At 45.8% G+C, this 20,000-nt stretch overlaps 1 protein-coding gene across 1 annotated transcript in view; it reads right to left on the reverse strand.

Annotated features, from left to right (window-relative positions):
- The window catches only part of LOC121871192 (trithorax group protein osa-like), a 101,794-nt gene that overhangs the window by 2,717 nt on the left and 79,077 nt on the right, over nt 1-20,000 (reverse strand). Inside the window, exons 3-4 of the mRNA XM_042373365.1 lie at nt 1,437-1,850; nt 1-148 (exon numbers count right to left, since the gene is read on the reverse strand). The exon at nt 1-148 is cut by the window's left edge and continues 71 nt beyond it. Coding sequence (XP_042229299.1) covers nt 1-148; nt 1,437-1,850 — 562 coding nt within the window. The remainder of the gene's footprint in view (nt 149-1,436; nt 1,851-20,000) is intronic.

The raw sequence follows: 20,000 nt of genomic DNA on the forward strand, positions 1-20,000 counted from the left end.
GCCGACGCCCTCTCGAACAGGGAGATGAGGCGTGAGACGGGCGTGGGGTCCTCTCCTGCGCCCGCCCCTGGGGACACCTCCGGGGGCGTGGGTAGTGGCTCTGATCCTCCTCCAGGTCCTACGCCTCCTGACGACGAGGAGGAGCCAGCTGGTGGTGAGGAGGAGGAAGGGGGAGAAAATGACGTGAAGATTAGTTGTGATTGTGGTGTCTGGGGTGATTGGAGGTAGGTGGGATTAGGAGAGTGAGAGAAAGGGATTGGGATTAGGAGAGTGAGAGAAGGGGATTGGGATTAGGAGAGTGAGAGAAAGGGATTGGCATTAGGAGAGTGAGAGAAAGGGATTGGGATTAGGAGAGTGAGAGAAAGGGATTGGGATTAGGAGAGTGAGAGAAAGGGATTGGAAGTGAGGAGAGTGAGAGAAAAAAGTGAGAGTAAGAAATATTAGGGACAAAGGAGAGAGAAAATTTGAGGAAAAGAGGAATTAGGTGAAAATGAGAAAGAAAGTGAGGAATAGAGACAGTAAGAGATAATGAGAGAAATTAAAACTGAAGAGAATGGATAAAAGAGATAATACATTAGGTTAGGTTAGATTAGGTTAGATTAAGTTAGATTACCTGTAGGTTAGGTTAGATCAGGATTTTTAACGAGTTACATTTTAATATAATATTTTACAAGAACAAGATTATATCAGGGTTTAAAATAAGGAGTATTTAATTTTCTTCCAATTATTTGTTTCATACTTATAAAAAAAAATTTAAATAAAAAAAAAATATTTATATTATAATTCTCATGACTACAGCTGAGTCAGTACTAATAATTTATTCTTTGTGGTAAATAAATCAGATTTATTTTATTAATAGGAAATGTATATATTTTTAATTTATTCTAATATCATGAATCAGAACATTTAAAACGATCATATAGGTTAATTCAGGTTTAATTCACTCTATTCTAAACCATTGGATCGACTCTGTAAACATAGTCACTTAACATGAACTAAACACTACAGAGATGTGAGTGTGTTTCAGAGCTCCAGTGTTTATGTTATAACCCGCGTCTCTATTACCTGTCCTAGAGGTGTGCTGATTGGAAGGCAAATAATATCTCACCAGGTAAACATCAATCACTCCCAAGGTCTATCAATTTATGTTAAGGATATGTAAAGAGAGAGATAGAGAGAGAGAGAGAGAGAGAGAGAGAGAGAGAGAGAGAGAGAGAGAGAGAGAGAGAGAGAGAGAGAGAGAGATAGATAGATAGATAGAGAGAGAGATAGAGATAAAAATTAAAAGTTATTGTCCCTAGAAAGATGGAAATTTTGGCAGGATTAATAAACAAAGTAAAAAAAAAAAATCCGACAATATTTACAGTGGTGGGCAGTGGTCGCCAACCCTAAGAAGAAAAAATAACATGCTAAGATAAATCACATTATATCCTCACCCGTATGTGGTCGATGATGCTGCTGCTGCTGATGATGATGATGATGATGATGATGATGAGGATGATGATGGGGCTGATGATGATTTCTCCGGGGGTCAGGATCCGGTGAGCTACTTGGGGAGGTCTCTGGGGTGTTAAGTGAGGAGGCTACACTCACAGCTGCTGGGGTAGGGGTCGCTGTGCCCCCTTGACTCGACCCCCTGGCTACCTGGGCTTGAGTTCCTCCAGTAGGTTGGGTCACTGAGGATGACTGTGGTGGCCCCGTGGCATTCGGTTTCTTGGGCTGCTGTTGCTTACGGCGGCGCGGGCGGTACTTGTAGTTGGGGTGTTCTGCCATGTGTTTCAGTCTTAGTCGTTCTGCTTCCTCCACGTATGGGCGTCTGTCCGTGGGCGTTAGGGAGCGCCATTTTCTCCCTGGGGAAGAAATTTGCGTTAGTTTGTTACTCTTGTGAAATATTTGTCCTGTTAATTGATTCTCAAACAGGTGATTCCCAAACAGGTGATTCCCAAATAGGTGATTCCCAAATAGGTGATTCCCAAATAGGTGATTCCCAAACAGGTGATTCCCAAATAGGTGATTCCCAAACAGGTGATTCCCAAACAGGTGATTCCCAAATAGGTGATTCCCAAACAGGTGATTCCCAAACAGGTGATTCCCAAATAGGTGATTCCCAAAAGGTGATTCCCAAACAGGTGATTCCCAAATAGGTGATTCCCAAACAGGTGATTCCCAAACAGGTGATTCCCAAACAGGTGATTCCCAAACAGGTGATTCCCAAATAGGTGATTCCCAAACAGGTGATTCCCAAACAGGTGATTCCTAAGCAAGTGACTCCTAACAGCTGATCGAAACAAAAACAGCTGAACCACTCCCTAAACAGCTGAACCACTCCTTAAACAGCTGATCCACTCCCAAAACAGCTGATGTTGAGCCTGAGGGGTGATATAACAAGTAGCCCATGACTATTATTAAGGGTTGAAGAACATAATAACCCATGACTCATAATAAAGTGAAGAACAGATACCAACCCATGACTTACGCTATAATAAACAAGTTAAGAATAACAAATAATAAGTAAAATGATTAAAATATACCAGAAACAGAAAAAAAATCGATTTTATTAATTTTATTATTTAAAATTTCGTATGTTGCCAATTTTTTTTAATAACTATATTTATATACTATTTTCTATGTGTAAATTCATGTTAAAATATATCTCTTAACTGTAATATTTTTCCAGTATATTTAACTTAATATATCCTTCTATAATATATTTCAAATATATCCCAATGTAATATAATATCGTTACTATGATATATATTCAGAATCTAACGCAATATATATTTCTGTAATCTATTTTCAATATTTTTTACGACAATATTTCACGTTTCCAATATTTTTCAATACAATAAATTGACCTATGATATTTTACAGGTATTTTCAGTGTAATTAATCAATATCGCTGTCTCCCCCTGATAACTACTGCACTTGGTAATTAAAATGTCTAATTGGTAGTTCCCCTCTTTCACCACTTGTGACAGCAAAGACGAGTATATGTACCATCACTAGTGTTGTAAATATTTAACTGGTGATTCGCCTTTGGGTTGTTAGTGCCTTATACTGTACTTAAGTTGAAAATTTTATATAGAATACATGTTAGGTTAGGGTTAGGTTTCTACTGGGGGTGAGGGGGGGAGGGGGACGTTTTCTACAGGTAAACGGGTGGAGTTCTACTGGGGGAGGGGGGGGGTTGAGGTGGGGGGGGGGAGGTCAGGTGGGGGGTTGGGGGTGGGGGGAGGTTTAGGGGTGGGGAGGGGAGGTTTCACTGGGGGTGGGGGAGGGGAGGTTTCTACTGGGGGGGGGGGGAGGGGGGGTCTGGGGGTGGGGAGGTTTCTACTGGGGGGGAGGGAGGTTTCTACTGGGGGTGGGGGAGGGGAGGTTTCTACTGGTGGGTGGGGAGGGGAGGTTTCTACTGGGGGGTGGGGGAGGGAGGTTTTCACGGGGGTGGGGAGGGGGTTTCGGGGGGGAGGGGAGGTTTCTACTGGGGTGGGGAGGGAGGTTTCACTGGTGGGTGGGGGGAGGGGAGGTTTCTACTGGGGGTGGGGGAGGGAGGTCTCTACAGGTAACGGTGGGTTAGTTTCTACAGGTGTTCCGTTGTGGTGTTACAGGTTGGCAGTACGTGAGGGGGTGGGCCTTTTACTTACTGTTACACAAGGTGGGATTAGTGACGCGAATTTGTTGTGGCGTGGAGGAGGAAAGGAGGGAAGGGTGGAAGGGGAGAAGGGAGAGGAGAGGGGAGAGGGGAGAAGGAGAGGAGAGGAGAAGGAGAGGGGAGAAGGAAAGGAAGGAAGAGGAGAGGGAAGGGGCAGAAAAGGGGGGGTGAGAGGAAGGAACTTGAGTAGTTATGGTGATGATGGTGTGGTGGTGATGGTGGTGATGGTGGTGATGGTGGTGGTGTGGTGGTGATGGTGGTGGTGATGGTGGTGATGGTGGTGGTGATGGTGGTGATGGTGGTGGTGATGGTGGTTGTGATGGTGGTGGGATGGTGGTTGTGATGGTGGTAATGGTGAAAGTGGTAAGAGTGATGGGAGTGATGACAATGATGATCAAATTGAAAGTGACGATCGGTGAATAATGCAGATGATAGTGACGATGGTGATGGTGATGGTGATGTATGATGTAACACCTGTATAACGTTGTAACACCTGAGATACTCATTAACACGGTGTTGTAATGTGACGTCAACCTGTTAATACTATCCCACGGAAGCTCTCCCTCACCCTCACTCCTCCCCCACCCTCACCCCTTTCCCACCCCATCCCCACCTCACCCTTTCCCTCAACTCCACTCCTTTCCACCCCCCATTCCCTCCCCCACCACCCCTTCCCCACCCCCACCTCACCCTTTCCTCAACCTTACCTCCTTTCCACCCCATTTCCTCCCCCACCCTCACCCTTCCCCACCACCCCTTCCTCCCTCACCCTCCCCCATTCCCCATCCTCCCCATCACCCATAAACACCATTAAACATCTCCCCATTTCCTACCATTCCAACACTTTCCCTCTTAAAGGATTTTGTTTACATCATCACTATGGAACGTACGCCTTCCCTCCACCGCGTAGTGACATACTTACGGGAGTTGCGCCAGACGAAGGTACGCTCGCTATGTGCCAGCAGTGGTGTTCCTGTTGTGGGTCGAGCGTATGACCTCCCTTGGTGGTAGTGTGACGTAGGGAGGGAGGGAGGGAGGGTAGGAGGGAGAGAGGAGGGGAGGGAAGGTGTGAGAGTGTGACGGATGGAGGGAGGGAGGGAGAGAGGGATGGAGGGTGTGAGAGTGTGACGGGAGGGGGGGGGAGGGACAGAGGAAGGGAGGGAGGGAGAGAGGGAGGAGGAAGGGTGAGAGTGTGACAGAGGAAGGAGGGAGGGTGGGAGGGAGGGGGAGGAGGGTGTGAGAGGTGACGGAGGGAGGGAGGGAGGAGGGAGGGAGGGAGAGGAGGGGAGGGAAGGTGAGAGTGTGACGGGAGGGGAGGGAGGAGGGAGGGAGGGAGGGAGGAAGGGTGTAGAGTGTGACGGAGGAAGGGAGGAGGGAGAGAGGGAGGAGGAAGGGTGAGAGGTGACGGAGGAAGGAGGGAGGAGGAAAGAGACGACTCAGTTGATGTTTCCTTCCTAAATAACATCACCTTCCCATGGCCCTCCCACATGAGTTGTCTCCTTCCTCACCCCTCCCTCATCCGTCCATTTCACCCCTCCCTCACCCTCCCTCACCCCTCCCTCACCCCTCCCCCTCACCCTCCTCACCCCTCATCCTTACCTGCATTTTCTTTCCTCCCCCTACTATCCTCTCACCCATCACCTTTCACTTTTTTCCCTTCCGTTTCCTCACCTCCACGTCACCCTCATCTCTCCTCATCCCTCACCCCTACCTCACCCCTCACCCCTACGTCACCCCTACGTCACCCCCCTCAACTCTTCCTCACCCCTCCCTAACCTCTTTTTCCTCCCCTTTTCCTGTATCCATTATACCACATTTTCCCTCTCTTCCATCTCTTCTCTTCCTTCTTTCTTTAGCTCTTATTCTAATTTTTCCTCTTCCACTCTTTTCATCTTCCCTCTCTTACGTTTCCCTCTCTTTTTTCTCTTTCTTCCCACATTTACCTGTTTCTCCTCCTCTTCCTGTCCCTTCCTTCCTCCCCTCCTACCTTGACCTCTTCCTCTCCTTCACCTCTCACTTCATCCCTCACTCTCTCTCTCTCTCTCATGAATAATTATCGTAATGATTATACATCAACTACAACAACAACAACAACAACAACATTATCATCAACAACAACAATAGTAACAACAACAACAACAACAACAGTAAATTATCTTTGTCAGAGAGAGAGATGCCAAAGGTCACATAGTATGCCAAAGGTCACCTAGTAGGTCAAAGGTCACCGAGTAGGTCAAAGGTCACCGAGTAGGTCAAAGGTCACATAATATGCCAAAGGTCACATAGTAGGTCAAAGGTCACAGTATACCAAAGGTCACATAGTAGGTCAAAGCACATAGTATACCAAAGGTCACATAGTATGCCAAAGGTCGCATAATATGCCAAAGGTCACATAATATGCCAAAGGTCACATAGTATACCAAAGGTCACATAATATGCCAAAGGTCACATAATATACCAAAGGTCACATAATTTTACAATATTTCTTCCACTTTCTATACATTTTACTTCACTATATTAATTAACAAATAAATCCTTAAAATAAATAAATAAATCGTGTATATTTGTAAAAGTTTATATTATACTTTTTGATATTGTTTAAAAGTACACAAACAAAAAATTTCAGAATACGAAGAAAAAAAATGTTTACTGAAAGAAAAATGTTTGGTTGTATCAGAAGCACAGGTGAGTCTTATGTGTACACTACCTGAGATTCCGGTGTACGTATGGACATTTATGTACGTTTATAGATGGATGAGGTTGCACTTTTAACTCGCCACATACATACATACATGCATACATACACAAATACACAAACGCATAAAACACACACACACACACACAGGAGAAAGTAATAGTTAGCTGTATGTGTGTGTGTTTGTGTGTGTGTGTGTGTGTGTGTGTGTGTGTGTGTGTGTGTGTGTGTGTGTGTGTGTAAGAGATGAGAGAGAGAGAGAGAGAGAGAGTACGATAATGAGCGAGGGGGATAAGGAATAATTGTGAGAGAGAGAGGGAGGAAGAGAAACAGGAAGTAAGAGGGAAAAGAAGAAGTGAGAGGGAAGGAGAGGGAGTGAGAGGGAAAGTCAAAGATCAAGAAGTAGCGACAAGAAGTGATGCTCCAATGACATGAGTGGCCGTGACATTTCTCCCTCTCACTCCCCCCCACTCCCTCCCTCTCTACTCCCCTCTACCCCACTCTCATCCTTCTCCACTCTCCTCCCTCACTCCCTCTCTCTCTCCACTCTCTCCCAACCCCACTCTAATCCCTCTCCTCTTCCCCATATCGTCAGTGTCACAGCAGACAGGTGTGTGTGTGTGTGTGTGTGTGTGTGTGTGTGTGTGTGTGTGTGTGTCATTGCGAAAGATTCTAGTTTTTTGTACGTGATGGTTTGTACGTGTTGGCCATGTACGTGTTTTATGTACTGGCTGGCTGGCTATGTGTACGTGATTGTTATAATAGACATATTAACTGGATGTATATATATGTACATGTCTGTATTTTATGTGTGTATGGTTATGATCGTATTGGGGAAACGGGTCAGGGCGTCTGTGTACGTATGGCAGTTCAGTGTGTACGTATTATCGGTGTGTACGTATTATCGGTATGTACGTATTATCGGTGTGTACGTATTATCGGTGTGTACGTATTATCGGTGTGTACGTATTATCGGTGTGTAGGCATTTTCCGTGTGCATGTTTTACATCTGTACATTTGTGTGTGCGTTTTATCCGTGTGTACATATGTGTATGAATGTGTATTATCTGTGTGTGTGTGTGTGTGTGTGTGTGTGCTAAATATGCATCTTCTCTGTCATCACTACACCTGTCATTACACCCCACACACCTGTCATTACACCCCACACACCTGTCATTACACCCTACACCTACCTGCAGTCCCCACTAATTAGACCCATTAACACCTGTACTAACCTCAAGTACAAATACACATGATGTACACTCAGTCATGTACGTCAGTCACTTAACAGTCATGTACGCCAGTTATGTACACCCAGTCTTGTCCAACCAGTCGCATACACAACCAGTCAATATAGTTCTGTCGACCAAAAGTTGAACTATTAATTGTTCATAAAAACTTGTCCACTGTGGTCTGGCCAGGTGTCGGAAGGTAAGGTGCACCTGGGAAGTGTCAGGAGGAAGTACAGGTAAGGGGGGAGGGGGAGGAGGGAGGGGGAAGAAGGGTGAGGAGAGTCATGTCCCAGAACAGGTCATGCACTACTGGGTTGACCTTGCTCTGATTTAACCTCCCAGTGACCTCAATGGCCTCTCCCTTCACCTCTCCTTCTCGACTCCCCCTCCTCTCTTCCTCATTATCCCTCACTCTTACCTTTCTTCCCTTCCCTTTTCTCTCCTCCCCCCCTCTCTTCTCCTGCCTTATCTTGTCTCTACTGTCACCTCTTAGTTTCTTTCTTTCCTCTTTTTTTTTCCCCCCCTTTTCTTTTCTTCCCTCTTCCCTCTCTCTTTTCTTCCTCTCTCCTTCCATTTTCTTCTCCTTCATCCACCTACTTATCATTTCCTCTTCCTCTCTTTCTCGCCTCACCTCCTATCTTCCATCCTCTTCTCCCTCCCTTTTCCCCTTCCCTTTCCTCCCATTCCCCTTCCCCCTCCCCCCCTCTTCACCCACCCACCTCCCTACCTTCTCCTCTCCCCATCCCCCTCCCTATACCTCATAACCTATCCTCTCTGGTAAGCCAAGCCAAGCCAAGCCAAGCCAAGCCAAGCCAAGCTGTATGACATTTATTGCTTCCATGATCTTTTAACCCGACCTAAGTAGTTTTTCTCCTGTATGTATGTATGTATGTATGTATGTATGTATGTATGTATGTATGTATGTGAGTCAGTGACCTAATTATGAGTGTGATTGCAAAATATAAATGATTCGGTGATTCGGTGTGATTGGAAATGATTCGAAATATATAGGTCATTGATTCGGTGACCCAGTTTTGAAGTGTCACAGGATTATAAGCCGGAAGAAAGTGGTTGATTAGGTCACTACAGTCGATAATCACATTACAGTACAAGCAGTTAATGACCAGTAGTGACCTTATGTTATCTGAAGCCTTTAATGGATGATGTTAATTATGTACACCTGAGGTCAATCCGTGTACGTATCACTTAGTTCATGTACGTATCACATTAAGTAGGTTCGTGTACGTATTTACTAAGGGTGGTTTGTGTACGTTTCACCTTATGTCGGTTCGTGTACATATCATCTCAGGTTGGTTCATGTACGTTTCACCTTATGTCGATTTCATGTACGTTTCACCTTCCAAGAAACAGACACAAGAAATTCAGACCTAGAAATGTCAACACCCAGTCATAACAAACTACTGTTACCTGTACCACCTCACCTGTTGGTTAATTAGGACTCTTCTTACCTGTGTATGCTCTCTCTCTCTCTCTCTCATGCAGGTGTTTTTCATTTCTCTTTTCCCGCTGTCATGATACAGGTGTGTTATATATCTGAAGTGGGTGTTATGCTACAGGTGTGTTATTGTATACCTGTAGAGTGTGTCATGTTGCAGGTGTGTGTCAGTTGAAGGCCACACACACACACACACACACACACACACACACACACACACACACACACACACACACACACACACACACACACACATACACACACACACACACACCCAAATGTCAGTATGTTACAAATATGCTAAACTAATGACCAGAAATAGTCTTCAAGATCTATATAAGGCAAGTATCGTCTCTTGATCAGGAGGAGTTACTAGTTCTGTGGCTGAGTGGATACGAAGCTCAAGTCCCGTCCTAAGGGTCACTGGTTCAATCCCAAGGTATATTCTCAAGCCACCCTGATGTGATTAATTACCTTTGTAGTTTAAGGAAGTAGAAATAGGATGAAATAGAGTTAATAATGTACAATATTGCTTTAGTCTTTAACTGTCAGGCATATAAGGTAAAGACATTGTAAAAGAGTCGCCAGGGAGAAATGGGTTACGTTTTTGTGAAGGAAGTACAGGAGGTATGGATTGGTGTCAGGGGTGCCAACATGATTGTCAATTGGTGTCAGGGGTGCCAACATTATTGTCAATTGGTGTCATGAGTGCCAATATGACTGTTAATATGTGTCAGGGGTACCAACATGATTGTCAATTGGTGTCATGAGTGCCAATATGACTGTTAATATGTGTCAGGGGTACCAACATGATTGTCAATTGGTGTCATGAATGCCAATATGACTGTTAATATGTGTCAGGGGTACCAACATGATTGTCAATTGGTGTCATGAGTGCCAATATGACTGTTAATATGTGTCAGGGGTACCAACATGATTGTCAATTGGTGTCATGAGTGCCAATATGACTGTTAATATGTGTCAGGGGTACCAACATGATTGTCAATTGGTGTCATGAGTGCCAATATCACTGTTAATATGTATCAGGGGTGCCAACGTGACTACAAAAAGACATCAGGGGTACCAACATCACAAACTTTTCATCCTGTGTTCCAGTATGTTTCAATGTTGTTGTTTTTTTCTCATTAATTGTCTGTACTGTTAGACTCGTCCTGTACAGCCTCCCTTAATGCCATTATCTTGACTCATGGTCGTAAGAAATGTCATGGTAATGTAACCCCCTTATCAGTAGACACATTAGGTTTGGTTTGGTTAGGTTAGGTTTGGTTAGGTTAGGTTAGGTTTGGTTAGGTTAGGTTAGGATAGGTTAGGATAGGTTAGGTTAGTAATATTTTTATGGTAATGTCACCTTATCAATGGAATGCTAAATAATTAATGGTAGCTGTAGTTCTATGGCGCCATTGTGAGTATCAAGAGTAATAATAATGGGATGGAAATAATGGTGTTAATGGGGAAATAATGGTAGTAATGGTGTTAATGGTGGTTGGGGTGTTGATATGGGTTAATGGGTGAGGGGTTAGGGAAGTGGTGGGGGTGTGGGGGTAGTAGTTGTTGAAGGGGGGGGGAGGAGGGGAAGGTAATGGTGGAAGGTAGTGGTGGAGGTAGTGGTGGAGGGTGGGTAGTGGTGGAGGGTAGTGGTGGTGGGTGGTAGTGGTTGAGGAGGAGGGGAGGATAGTGGGGGTACAGGGGGTGGAGGAAACAAGTATCCTTTGACTGGTGGCTGATGAGGTCAGGGCAGTCAACTGTGGGCAGGTGTATCATTCTCTCTCTCTCTCTCTCTCTCTCTCTCTCACAAATTAAAATCCTCTATCGTGAAAAATATCCACCAGGAAGGTCATAGAATGTGTGTGTGTGTGTGTGTGTGTGTGTGTGTGTGTGTTGGGTGAGCTCGGATGCTGATGATGTGGAAAACGTGACTGTGTGAGAGAGAGAAGAAGAAGAAAGAAGAGAGAGAGAGAGGGGATTGGTACTCTGAAGTCTGCATTAGTAAAAATCCCCACAATCACCTAGTTTCTCCCTCCTCCCCCAGCCGGTTTCCTCCCCCTCCCTCCTCACCCCAGCCTAGTGCACCCCTCCTCCCCTCCCCTCCTCCCCCCCAGCCCTAGTGCCCCTCCTCCCCTCCTCCTCCCAGCCTGGTTCCTCCCCCCTAGTGAACGCTGGCCCGTGACAACCCTGCACATTAGCGGTGCTCCCTAGTGTGGGGAGGCGTGAGAGGAGGGGGGCGTGGAGAGGAGAGGTGGGCGTGGAGCAGAGGAGGACGGAGAGCGTGGGGAGAGGGTGTGGGAGGGCATGGGAGAGGCGGGTGGCGTTGGGGGGTGGCGTGGGGAGAGGACGGAGGCGTGGGGAGAGGAGGTGGGCGTGGGGAGAGGGGTGGCGTTGGGAGGTGGCGCGGGAGGACGGAGGCGTGGGGAGAGGGGGTGGCTGGGAGGGGCGTGTGGGAGAGAGGGGGGGGCGTGGAGAGGGTGGCGCGGTGAAGGAAGGGAAGGGGAGGATGGCGTGGGGAGAGAAGGAAGGTATTGGGAGAGAGGTAGGCGTGTGGAGAGGAAGATGGAGTGGGGGGAGAAGAGGAAGGCGTGTGGAGGGAATGGAATGAGGGAGGAAGGCGCGGGGACAGGAGGGCGGGCGGGCGGGCGTGGGCTATTCGTCAGCGGTGGAGGGTGGTGATGACGGGGCAGCTTCTCGACCGTGAAAATGGTCAGCACTCAGACGTCTCCCTCCATGACTCCCTCACTCTCGCCCGTACCTCCACTCCCCACCTACGACTGCTCCCTCCCTCCCTCCCTTTCTTCCTCCTTCCTTCTCTTCCTCACTCCTTTCCTCTTTTCCTCCTTCTCTCCCCCCATTCCCTCTCTTCCTCTCTCACTCCTTCCCTCTCTTCTTCCCTCCATCCTTCTCTCCTTCTCTTCCTCCCTCCGTCACTCCCTTCTTCTCTTCCTCTCTTCGTCCCTCACTCTCTCTTTCTCTTCCTCTCTTCCTCCCACCCCCTTATCTTCCTCACTTCCTGATTCCCTCCTTCTTTTCCTCCCATCCTTCTTCCTTCCTTCCTTCCTTCCTTCCTACACAGAAATCACCGCAATAACATCAACAGGAGTCGGGAAAATTGAAAACAGCTGCTCTTTGTTGACGTGGCACAAGACCACTCGAGCATCTGTTTCTGGCGATCAGCTGTTGACGACCCCGATACAGTGACACACACACACACACACACACACACACACATACACACACACACACACACACACACACACACATGTATTTTCATTGCTCACTGGATTATATATATACTAGAAGAAAAAGCAAGAGGAAAATGAGATATTAAAGGAGAGAGATTAAACAAAAACAATAATTTAACTAAACAAATAAATAAACAAACAAATACAACAGCCAAAACAAAACAAAAACAATACCAAAATAATATAAAAAGAAAAAAATATTACAAAGAAAATTCCGCCCTGAACTTGATTTCATCTTGTCTAATACGCTGATATCAAAGGCTGTGTAGATACGCCCTTTTTGTCCTTGGTTGCGTGACTGTGTTTTGACAATGTGATCGTTCGTGTATACATGATGGGTGTGTGTATGTATGTGTGTGTGCGTGTGTGTGTTTTTTGCCTGTGTGTAGGTTTCTGTGCGTGGGATCAGACGGTCAGCGGACGTGTGTGTGTGTGTGTGTGTGTGTGTGTGTGTATGTTTCTTTTTATCTGTGTGTGTGTGTTATGTATGTATGTATGTATGTATGTATGTATGTATGTATGTATGTATTTCAGGCGACACTATCTCCCGTGGACGCTTAATTCATGACCCCCTTAAGATGACGACACATACTTTTTGTTGTGTGTGTGTGTGTGTGTGTGTGTTCGTGCGTGACAGTAATCGAAAGTGTAGCAGTGACCTTAGTGCGACAGTGCCAGTAGAGTGCGACAGTGTAGATTAAGTAACTACAGCGGAATGGGCCACGAGTGAGACAGGTGTGACAGGTGCCCCGCGGACAGTGATTTGTCGGACAGGTAATGAGTCTACTTAGTTACCTGGCAGGGAGGGGGGAGGGGTGGTACGAAGGGAAGGGTTGAGGGGGAAGGATAAAGGGGAGGAAAGGGTTGGAGAAGAAGAGGAAGGGAGGATGGGCGTGGCGTGAGGAGCGTAAGGAAGGGTTGGAGAAAGAAGGAAGGGAGGATGGGCGTGAGGGGCGTAAGGAAGGGGTTGGAGAAAGAAGAGGAAGGGAGGATGGGCGTGAGGGGGTAGGGAAGGTGATGGAAAAGAAATGTAGTTAGTGGTTTGATTTCATAAGGAATACACACACACACACACACACACACACACACACACACACACACACACACACACACACACACACACACACACAATCATCATCATCATCATCTTCATCATCATCATCATCATCATCATCATCACCACCAAATTATCCCCCTGTTCCCCTTCCACACCCCTCCCTCTCCCCACCCACCCACCTCCCCCACCCTTCCCTCTCTCCCTCTCCCCCACCCACCTCCCTTCCCATTTATTGCACATTCTTCCACTCTAATCACCTGCCATATGCAAACGAACCCATCGGAATAGAGCAAATTACCCAATAAAGATCGTTATGTCTCTTTATGTAATAACCTCAATGACCTCGTGTCAACCACTGTATGTCTGGAGGTTTTTCTTAAGTTACCCGTTATGTCCCGTTTCCCGTTTTCTAAGGTGATTTTAGCCTCCAGAAAGTCGGAAGCTTGTTGTCGTGTTTCCGCAATAGAGGGAGTGTTGTGAGTGGTTATTATTATGGTACTAATTGGTTGTTACGGTAGGGGGTTAATAAGTATACTAGGTTGTGAGTATATTGGTGTCTGTCTGTCTGTCTGTCTGTCTGTCTGTCTGTCTGTCTGTCTGTCAGTATTTGAGTTGGTCTTTATATTTTTCTTCGTTTTTCGTGTTTTTTTCTTATTTGTATGTTTATAAATTATTTTCATTATTACTATTATTATTATTGTTGTTGTAGTTGTGAAGTTCTGTCTCTTGTGTCTTTATAATCTTCCCAAATTACGTTTTCTATATTAACAACCAAACAAACAAGCGTCCTTTTTGGGTAGGTTAGGTTAGGTTAACTTTTAATTCAAATCTTATAAATCAACAAGAATTACCCCCAAAACTCCTAACACTTTTTAAGATAACAATTGCAACATTTCTAAGACGTCAAAGTTCAGGTGAAGCCACAACATATGACTTTGTATTAACTGAGTCGAAGTTTCATTAGCACTGGGTCGAGGCTTCACTAGCACTGGGTCGAAGCTTCACTAGCACTGGGTCGAAGCTCACTAGCACTGGGTCGAAGCTTCACTAGCACTGGGTCGAAACTTCACTAGCAATGAGTCGAAGCTTCACTAGCACTGGGTCGAAGCTTCACTAGCAATGAGTTGAAGCTTCACTAGCACTAGGTCGAAGCTTCACTAGCACTGGGTCGAAGCTTCACTAGCAATGAGTCGAAGCTTCACTAGCACTAGGTCGAAGCTTCACTAGCAATGAGTCGAAGCTTCACTAGCACTGGGTCGAGCGAGGCCACGGTGTTGAGGGAATTATACTCGTGGTGACTGTGTTACTGGGAGCATACAGGTCACAGGTCACAGGTCACCAGGTCTCGGTGTTGTTATTTTTTCCCCTCTCGACCTGATGGGTACCTGTTGGTGACCTGATGATCTTTAAAGCGTGGTTGATGGTGACCTGACGATAATCCAGTGAGTGTTTGATGGTGACCTGATTAGTGGTTGATGATGACCTGATGGGTACCTGTTGATATCCTGAAATTGACCTGATGGTGACCTAATATGTGGCTGATGATGACCCTCATAAATGACCTGACGAGGGAGGGAAGGAGGAAGGGAGTTAGAGAAGGAAGGAAGGAGGGAGGAGGGAGAGAAGGAAGGCAAAGAAAAGGAGATGAAAAGAGGGACGGAAGGAAAGAGGGAGGGAAATGGGAGGGAGGGGGAGGAAGGAAAGAGGAGGGAAAGGGAGGGAAGGAAAGGGGAAGGAGGGAGGTCACGGGAGGCCAAAGGTCACTATACTGGTGGGATCTCACCTCCATCTTGTGTCTGTGTGTATTTTGGTTGCCCATTATTAACTAAATTATATTTTAGATGATTCTGACACGTTTATGGCTTCTGTTTTTGTTATTTTTGAAGGTTTCTGACACGTTTATGGCTTCTGTTTTTGTTATTTTTGAAGGTTTCTGACACGTTTATGGTCGATTTTTTTATGGTTTCTGACAAATTTTATGCTTTTTAAATTTGACACATCCTACGTTTGAAAGGTTTCAGACACTTTTATATTATAGATATTTTTAATGTTTTATAACACCATATACGACCATACATCACCATACACCACCATACATCACCCTACAGCACCATATACCACCATACATCACCATACACCACTATACATCACCATACATCACCCCACCGCCACCATACATCACTATGCATCACCATACATCACCCTACAGCACCATATACCACCATACATCACCATACATCACCATACATCACCCTACAGCACCATACATCACTATGCATCACCATACATCACCATACATCACTATGCATCACCATACATCACCATACATCACCCTACAGCACCATATACCACCATACATCACCATACATCACCATACATCACCATACATCACTATGCATCACCATACATCACCATACATCACTCTACAGCATCATACATCACCATACACCACTATACATCACTATATATCACCATACATCACCATACACCACCATACACCACCATATATCACCATACATTACCATACACCACAATACTCACCATACCTGAACATCTCTGTACTTGAATAAATGAATAAATCAATGAAATTAGTGAATGAATGAAAGAATGAATGAAGAGAATGAATGAAGAGAATGAATGAAGAATGAATGAAGAGAATGAATGAAGGAATGAATGAAGAGAATGAATGAAGAGAATGAATGAAGGAATGAATGAAGAGAATGAATGAAGAGAATGAATGAAGGAATGAATGAAGAGAATGAATGAAGAGAATGAATGAAATGAATGATTGAAAGAATGAATGAAGAGAATGAATGAGTGAAAGAAGGGAAGAAACTGCAATTAATACCTGAATAAATGAAATGAAAATGAAAATGAATGAAATAAACGAAGGAAATGAATGAATGAATGAAATGAAATATATGAATGAATGAATGGAATAGAAATGAATGAATGAAAGGAATGAATAAATGAAGGAATGAAAATGAATGAAAATGAATGAATGGTTATTAATACAGTTCTTCACTCTTGCTTCAACCTTCACATTACTGATTCGAATAACTGACACAATTACTACCTACCTGTGATCTCTTCCCCTCCCTTCCCCTCTCACCCCTCCCTCCCCTCTCACCCCTCTCCCCTTCCCCCTCTCACCCTCCTCTCCCCTCACCATACTCCCTCCCCCTCACCCCCACGGTAACCTCCTCCCCTTCACACCCTCCCACGGTAACTCCCCCCCCCCACTCACACGCCCCCACGGAACTACCCCCTTCTCCTCCCTGACCTTTGACCTCCCACGTCATGGCCCGGTCAAGAGCACGGCGGAACAGTCACGCGAAAGTTAAGAGGCCGGAATTGTTGTGTTACTACAGAGAGTCACAGATGTTTGGCTGCGGTGGCCTTCCCGGGAGACACACACACACACACACACACACACACACACACACACACACACACACAACACAGGAGAGAGAGAGAGAGAGAGAGAGAGAGAGAGAGAGAGAGAGAAACATTACTCGTGGGAACATCAGTAAACACCCTCATAGCGCACACCTGAGAACTTGTGCTTAATTGACGCCGTGACTTCCTTCACCTGGTGGCACCTGAGGCTTGTAAACACCACCTCTTCATCCAGGTGGGTGGTGGGGGGGGGGAGGAGGTGAGGTGGGAGGAGGGAGGGAGGGAGGAAAAGAGAATCATACACCATCTCACCCCCCTCTCTGCCCCTTCTCTCTCTCTCTCTCTCTCTCTCTCTCTCTCTCTCTCTCTCTCTATATCTCTCTCTCTCTCTCTCTCCAGTAATGATTGAGAGCTCAGTCTAACTCTTAATCACCCCAGAAGTTCACCCTTAAGCCACCAGAGAGTCACCCCATCCCCTAACCTTAGATCATCTCTTAACTCCAGAGGTCACCCATTAACTCTCCAGGTCACCCATTAACTCCCAGGTCATCCATTAACCCCCAGGTCATCCATTAACCCCAGGTCACCCATTAATTCCCCAGGTCACCCATTAACTCCCCAGGTCACCCATTAACTCCCCAGGTCACCTATTAACCCCCCAGGTCACCCATTAACACCCCAGGTCATCCATTAACTCCCCAGGTCACCCATTAACCCCCAGGTCACCCATTCCCCCAACAATTGAACTCACTTAGGCTCCATTCTACTAAGTTCTGGAGCCTCACTTCAAGAGACGACTACTGAAGAGACTTATTACTGGGCAGAGACAATAGGTCAGGAGGTAAGGTCAATAGGTCAGGAGGTAGGTCATTAGTTAAGTGTACTGTTGTAACGTGTGTCGTACTTGTTTGTGCCTTGTTTTGGGTGTTTTTTTTATTTTGTAGTTTAGTCAAGAAAAATAATATGGAAGGGGAAATTTTTGAGTGTGTGTGTGTGTGTGTGTGTGTGTGTGTGTGTGTGTGTGTGTGTGTGTGTGTGTGTGTGTGTGTGATTGGGAAGTGAAAGAGATGAAGAGGAATCAATCTTATTAGCCAGATGTTACAAGGAGGAAGAAGAGGAAGGAGGAGGAGGAGGAGGAAGAGGAAAGGGGAAGAAGGAAAGGAAATGAATAAGAGAAAGATAATTGTATTGGTGATTTTTCCTCAGCTATCCCATCCTATCTCATCCCATCCTATCCCACCTCCCATCCTATCCCATCCTATCCTATCCTATCCTATCCTACCCTATCCTATCCCATCCCACCCTATCCCATCCCATCCTATCCTACCCTATCCCATCCCATCCTATCCTATCCTATCCTATCCTATCCCACCCTATCCCATCCTATCCCATCCCATCCTATCCTATCCCATCCTATCCCATCCTATCCCATCCTATCCCATCCTATCCTATCCTACCTTCACCACCCTCCCACCCTCATCTCTCCTTCACCACCCTCCCACACACCCACCCACCCACCCACCCACCCCACCCCACACCCCACCCCACACACCCCCACCCCACCACCCCACCCACCACCCACACCCACCCCACCCCCAACTCTCAAGGTAAATTTATCAACGACGAAAATATTAAGGCGAAAAAATTACTTGTATTTACTCAAGACCCGACGACCATTTTTGTTTTCATCATCATTACCTGGTGTGTCGCCCCTCCCCCCACCAGGTGAGTCCCCCCCTCCTCCCCCACCTCCCCACCCTCCCCTCCCCGCCCGCCCGCCCGCCACCCGCCGCCGTACCTGGGAATAATATATTAATTACCTTCTTACTTACACTAATTAGGGTGATTAACGATCTAGTTGATTGGTTTACGACTCGTTGTGGTTTTTATTGTTGTTTTTGTTTGTTTTAGCGAGGTTTTGGAGGGAAATATTCCTAGTTTTGGTTTAAGGTTCAGTGTATCGAGGTTACTGGTTTATAGCGCTTCTCAACTTGTTTAAGAAAAACCAACAACCACTAAATGATTCTTCCTTAGGTTTATTTTCAAGAATTATCACAACCTGGTTATAACGTACAACATGGAAGAGGTTTAACAACGTCAATATTCCTTAAATATATTCCTGAAACCGGATTATATTACAGAGTTCGTAATATGGAGGTTGAGCGCGCTATGTAGGGGTCAGGAGAGGTCAGGCGGGGTCAGGAAGGTCACAATAGTCTGCTGGAAAGTTGTGTGTCGTGCAGAAATTAGAAACTATTACGAGGGAATTATCCCACAATAAGTTAAAGTTGTTAATTATATGTCAGAGTTTACTGCGTCTGCGCGGTGCCCCCGGGGATTGTGACGTATGGCGCAGGAGACATTTGATTGGCTATAGACTTGTGACGTATGGCGCAGGAGGCATTTGATTGACTATAGACTTGTGACGTATGGCGCGGTGTTGATTGGCTATAGAGTTGTGACGTATGGCGCAGGAGGTATTTGATTGACTATAGAGTTGTGACGTATGGCGCAGGAGGCATTTGATTGACTATAGAGTTGTGACGTATGGCGCAGGAGGCATTTGATTGACTATAGAGTTGTGGTGGAGGCATTTGATTGGCTATAGACTTGTGACGTATGGCGCAGGAGGCATTTGATTGACTATAGACTTGTGACGTATGGCGCAGGCATTTGATTGACTATAAAGTTGGAGGTATGGCGCAGGAGGCATTTGATTGGCTATAGACTTGACGTATGGCGCAGGAGGCATTTGATTGACTATAGAGTTGTGACGTATGGCGCAGGAGGCATTTGATTGACTATAGACTTGTGACGTATGGCGCAGGACTTTGATTGACTATAGAGTTGTGAGGTATGGCGCAGGGCATTTGATTGGCTATAGACTTGTGATGTATGGCGCAGGAGGCATTGATTGACTATAGACTTGTGACGTATGGCGCAGGAGGCATTTGATTGACTATAGACTTGTGACGTATGGCGCAGGAGGCATTTGATTGACTATAGAGTTGTGACGTATGGCGCAGGAGGTATTTGATTGACTATAGACTTGTGACGTATGACGCAGGAGGCATTGATTGACTATAGAGGTTGACGTATGGCGCAGGAGGCATTTGATTGACTATAGAGTTATGACGTATGGCACAGGGAGGGACATCTGATTGGCAATAGAGTTGTGACGTATGGCGCAGGAGACATATAATTGGCTATAGAGATTGTTGTCATTTTTGCTGGCTATGATTTCGTCTTTGTGATACG

The sequence above is a fragment of the Homarus americanus genome, unplaced genomic scaffold (genome assembly GCF_018991925.1).
Source record: "Homarus americanus isolate GMGI-L3 unplaced genomic scaffold, GMGI_Hamer_2.0 scaffold32583, whole genome shotgun sequence".
In the NCBI taxonomy this organism is placed as follows: domain Eukaryota; kingdom Metazoa; phylum Arthropoda; class Malacostraca; order Decapoda; family Nephropidae; genus Homarus; species Homarus americanus.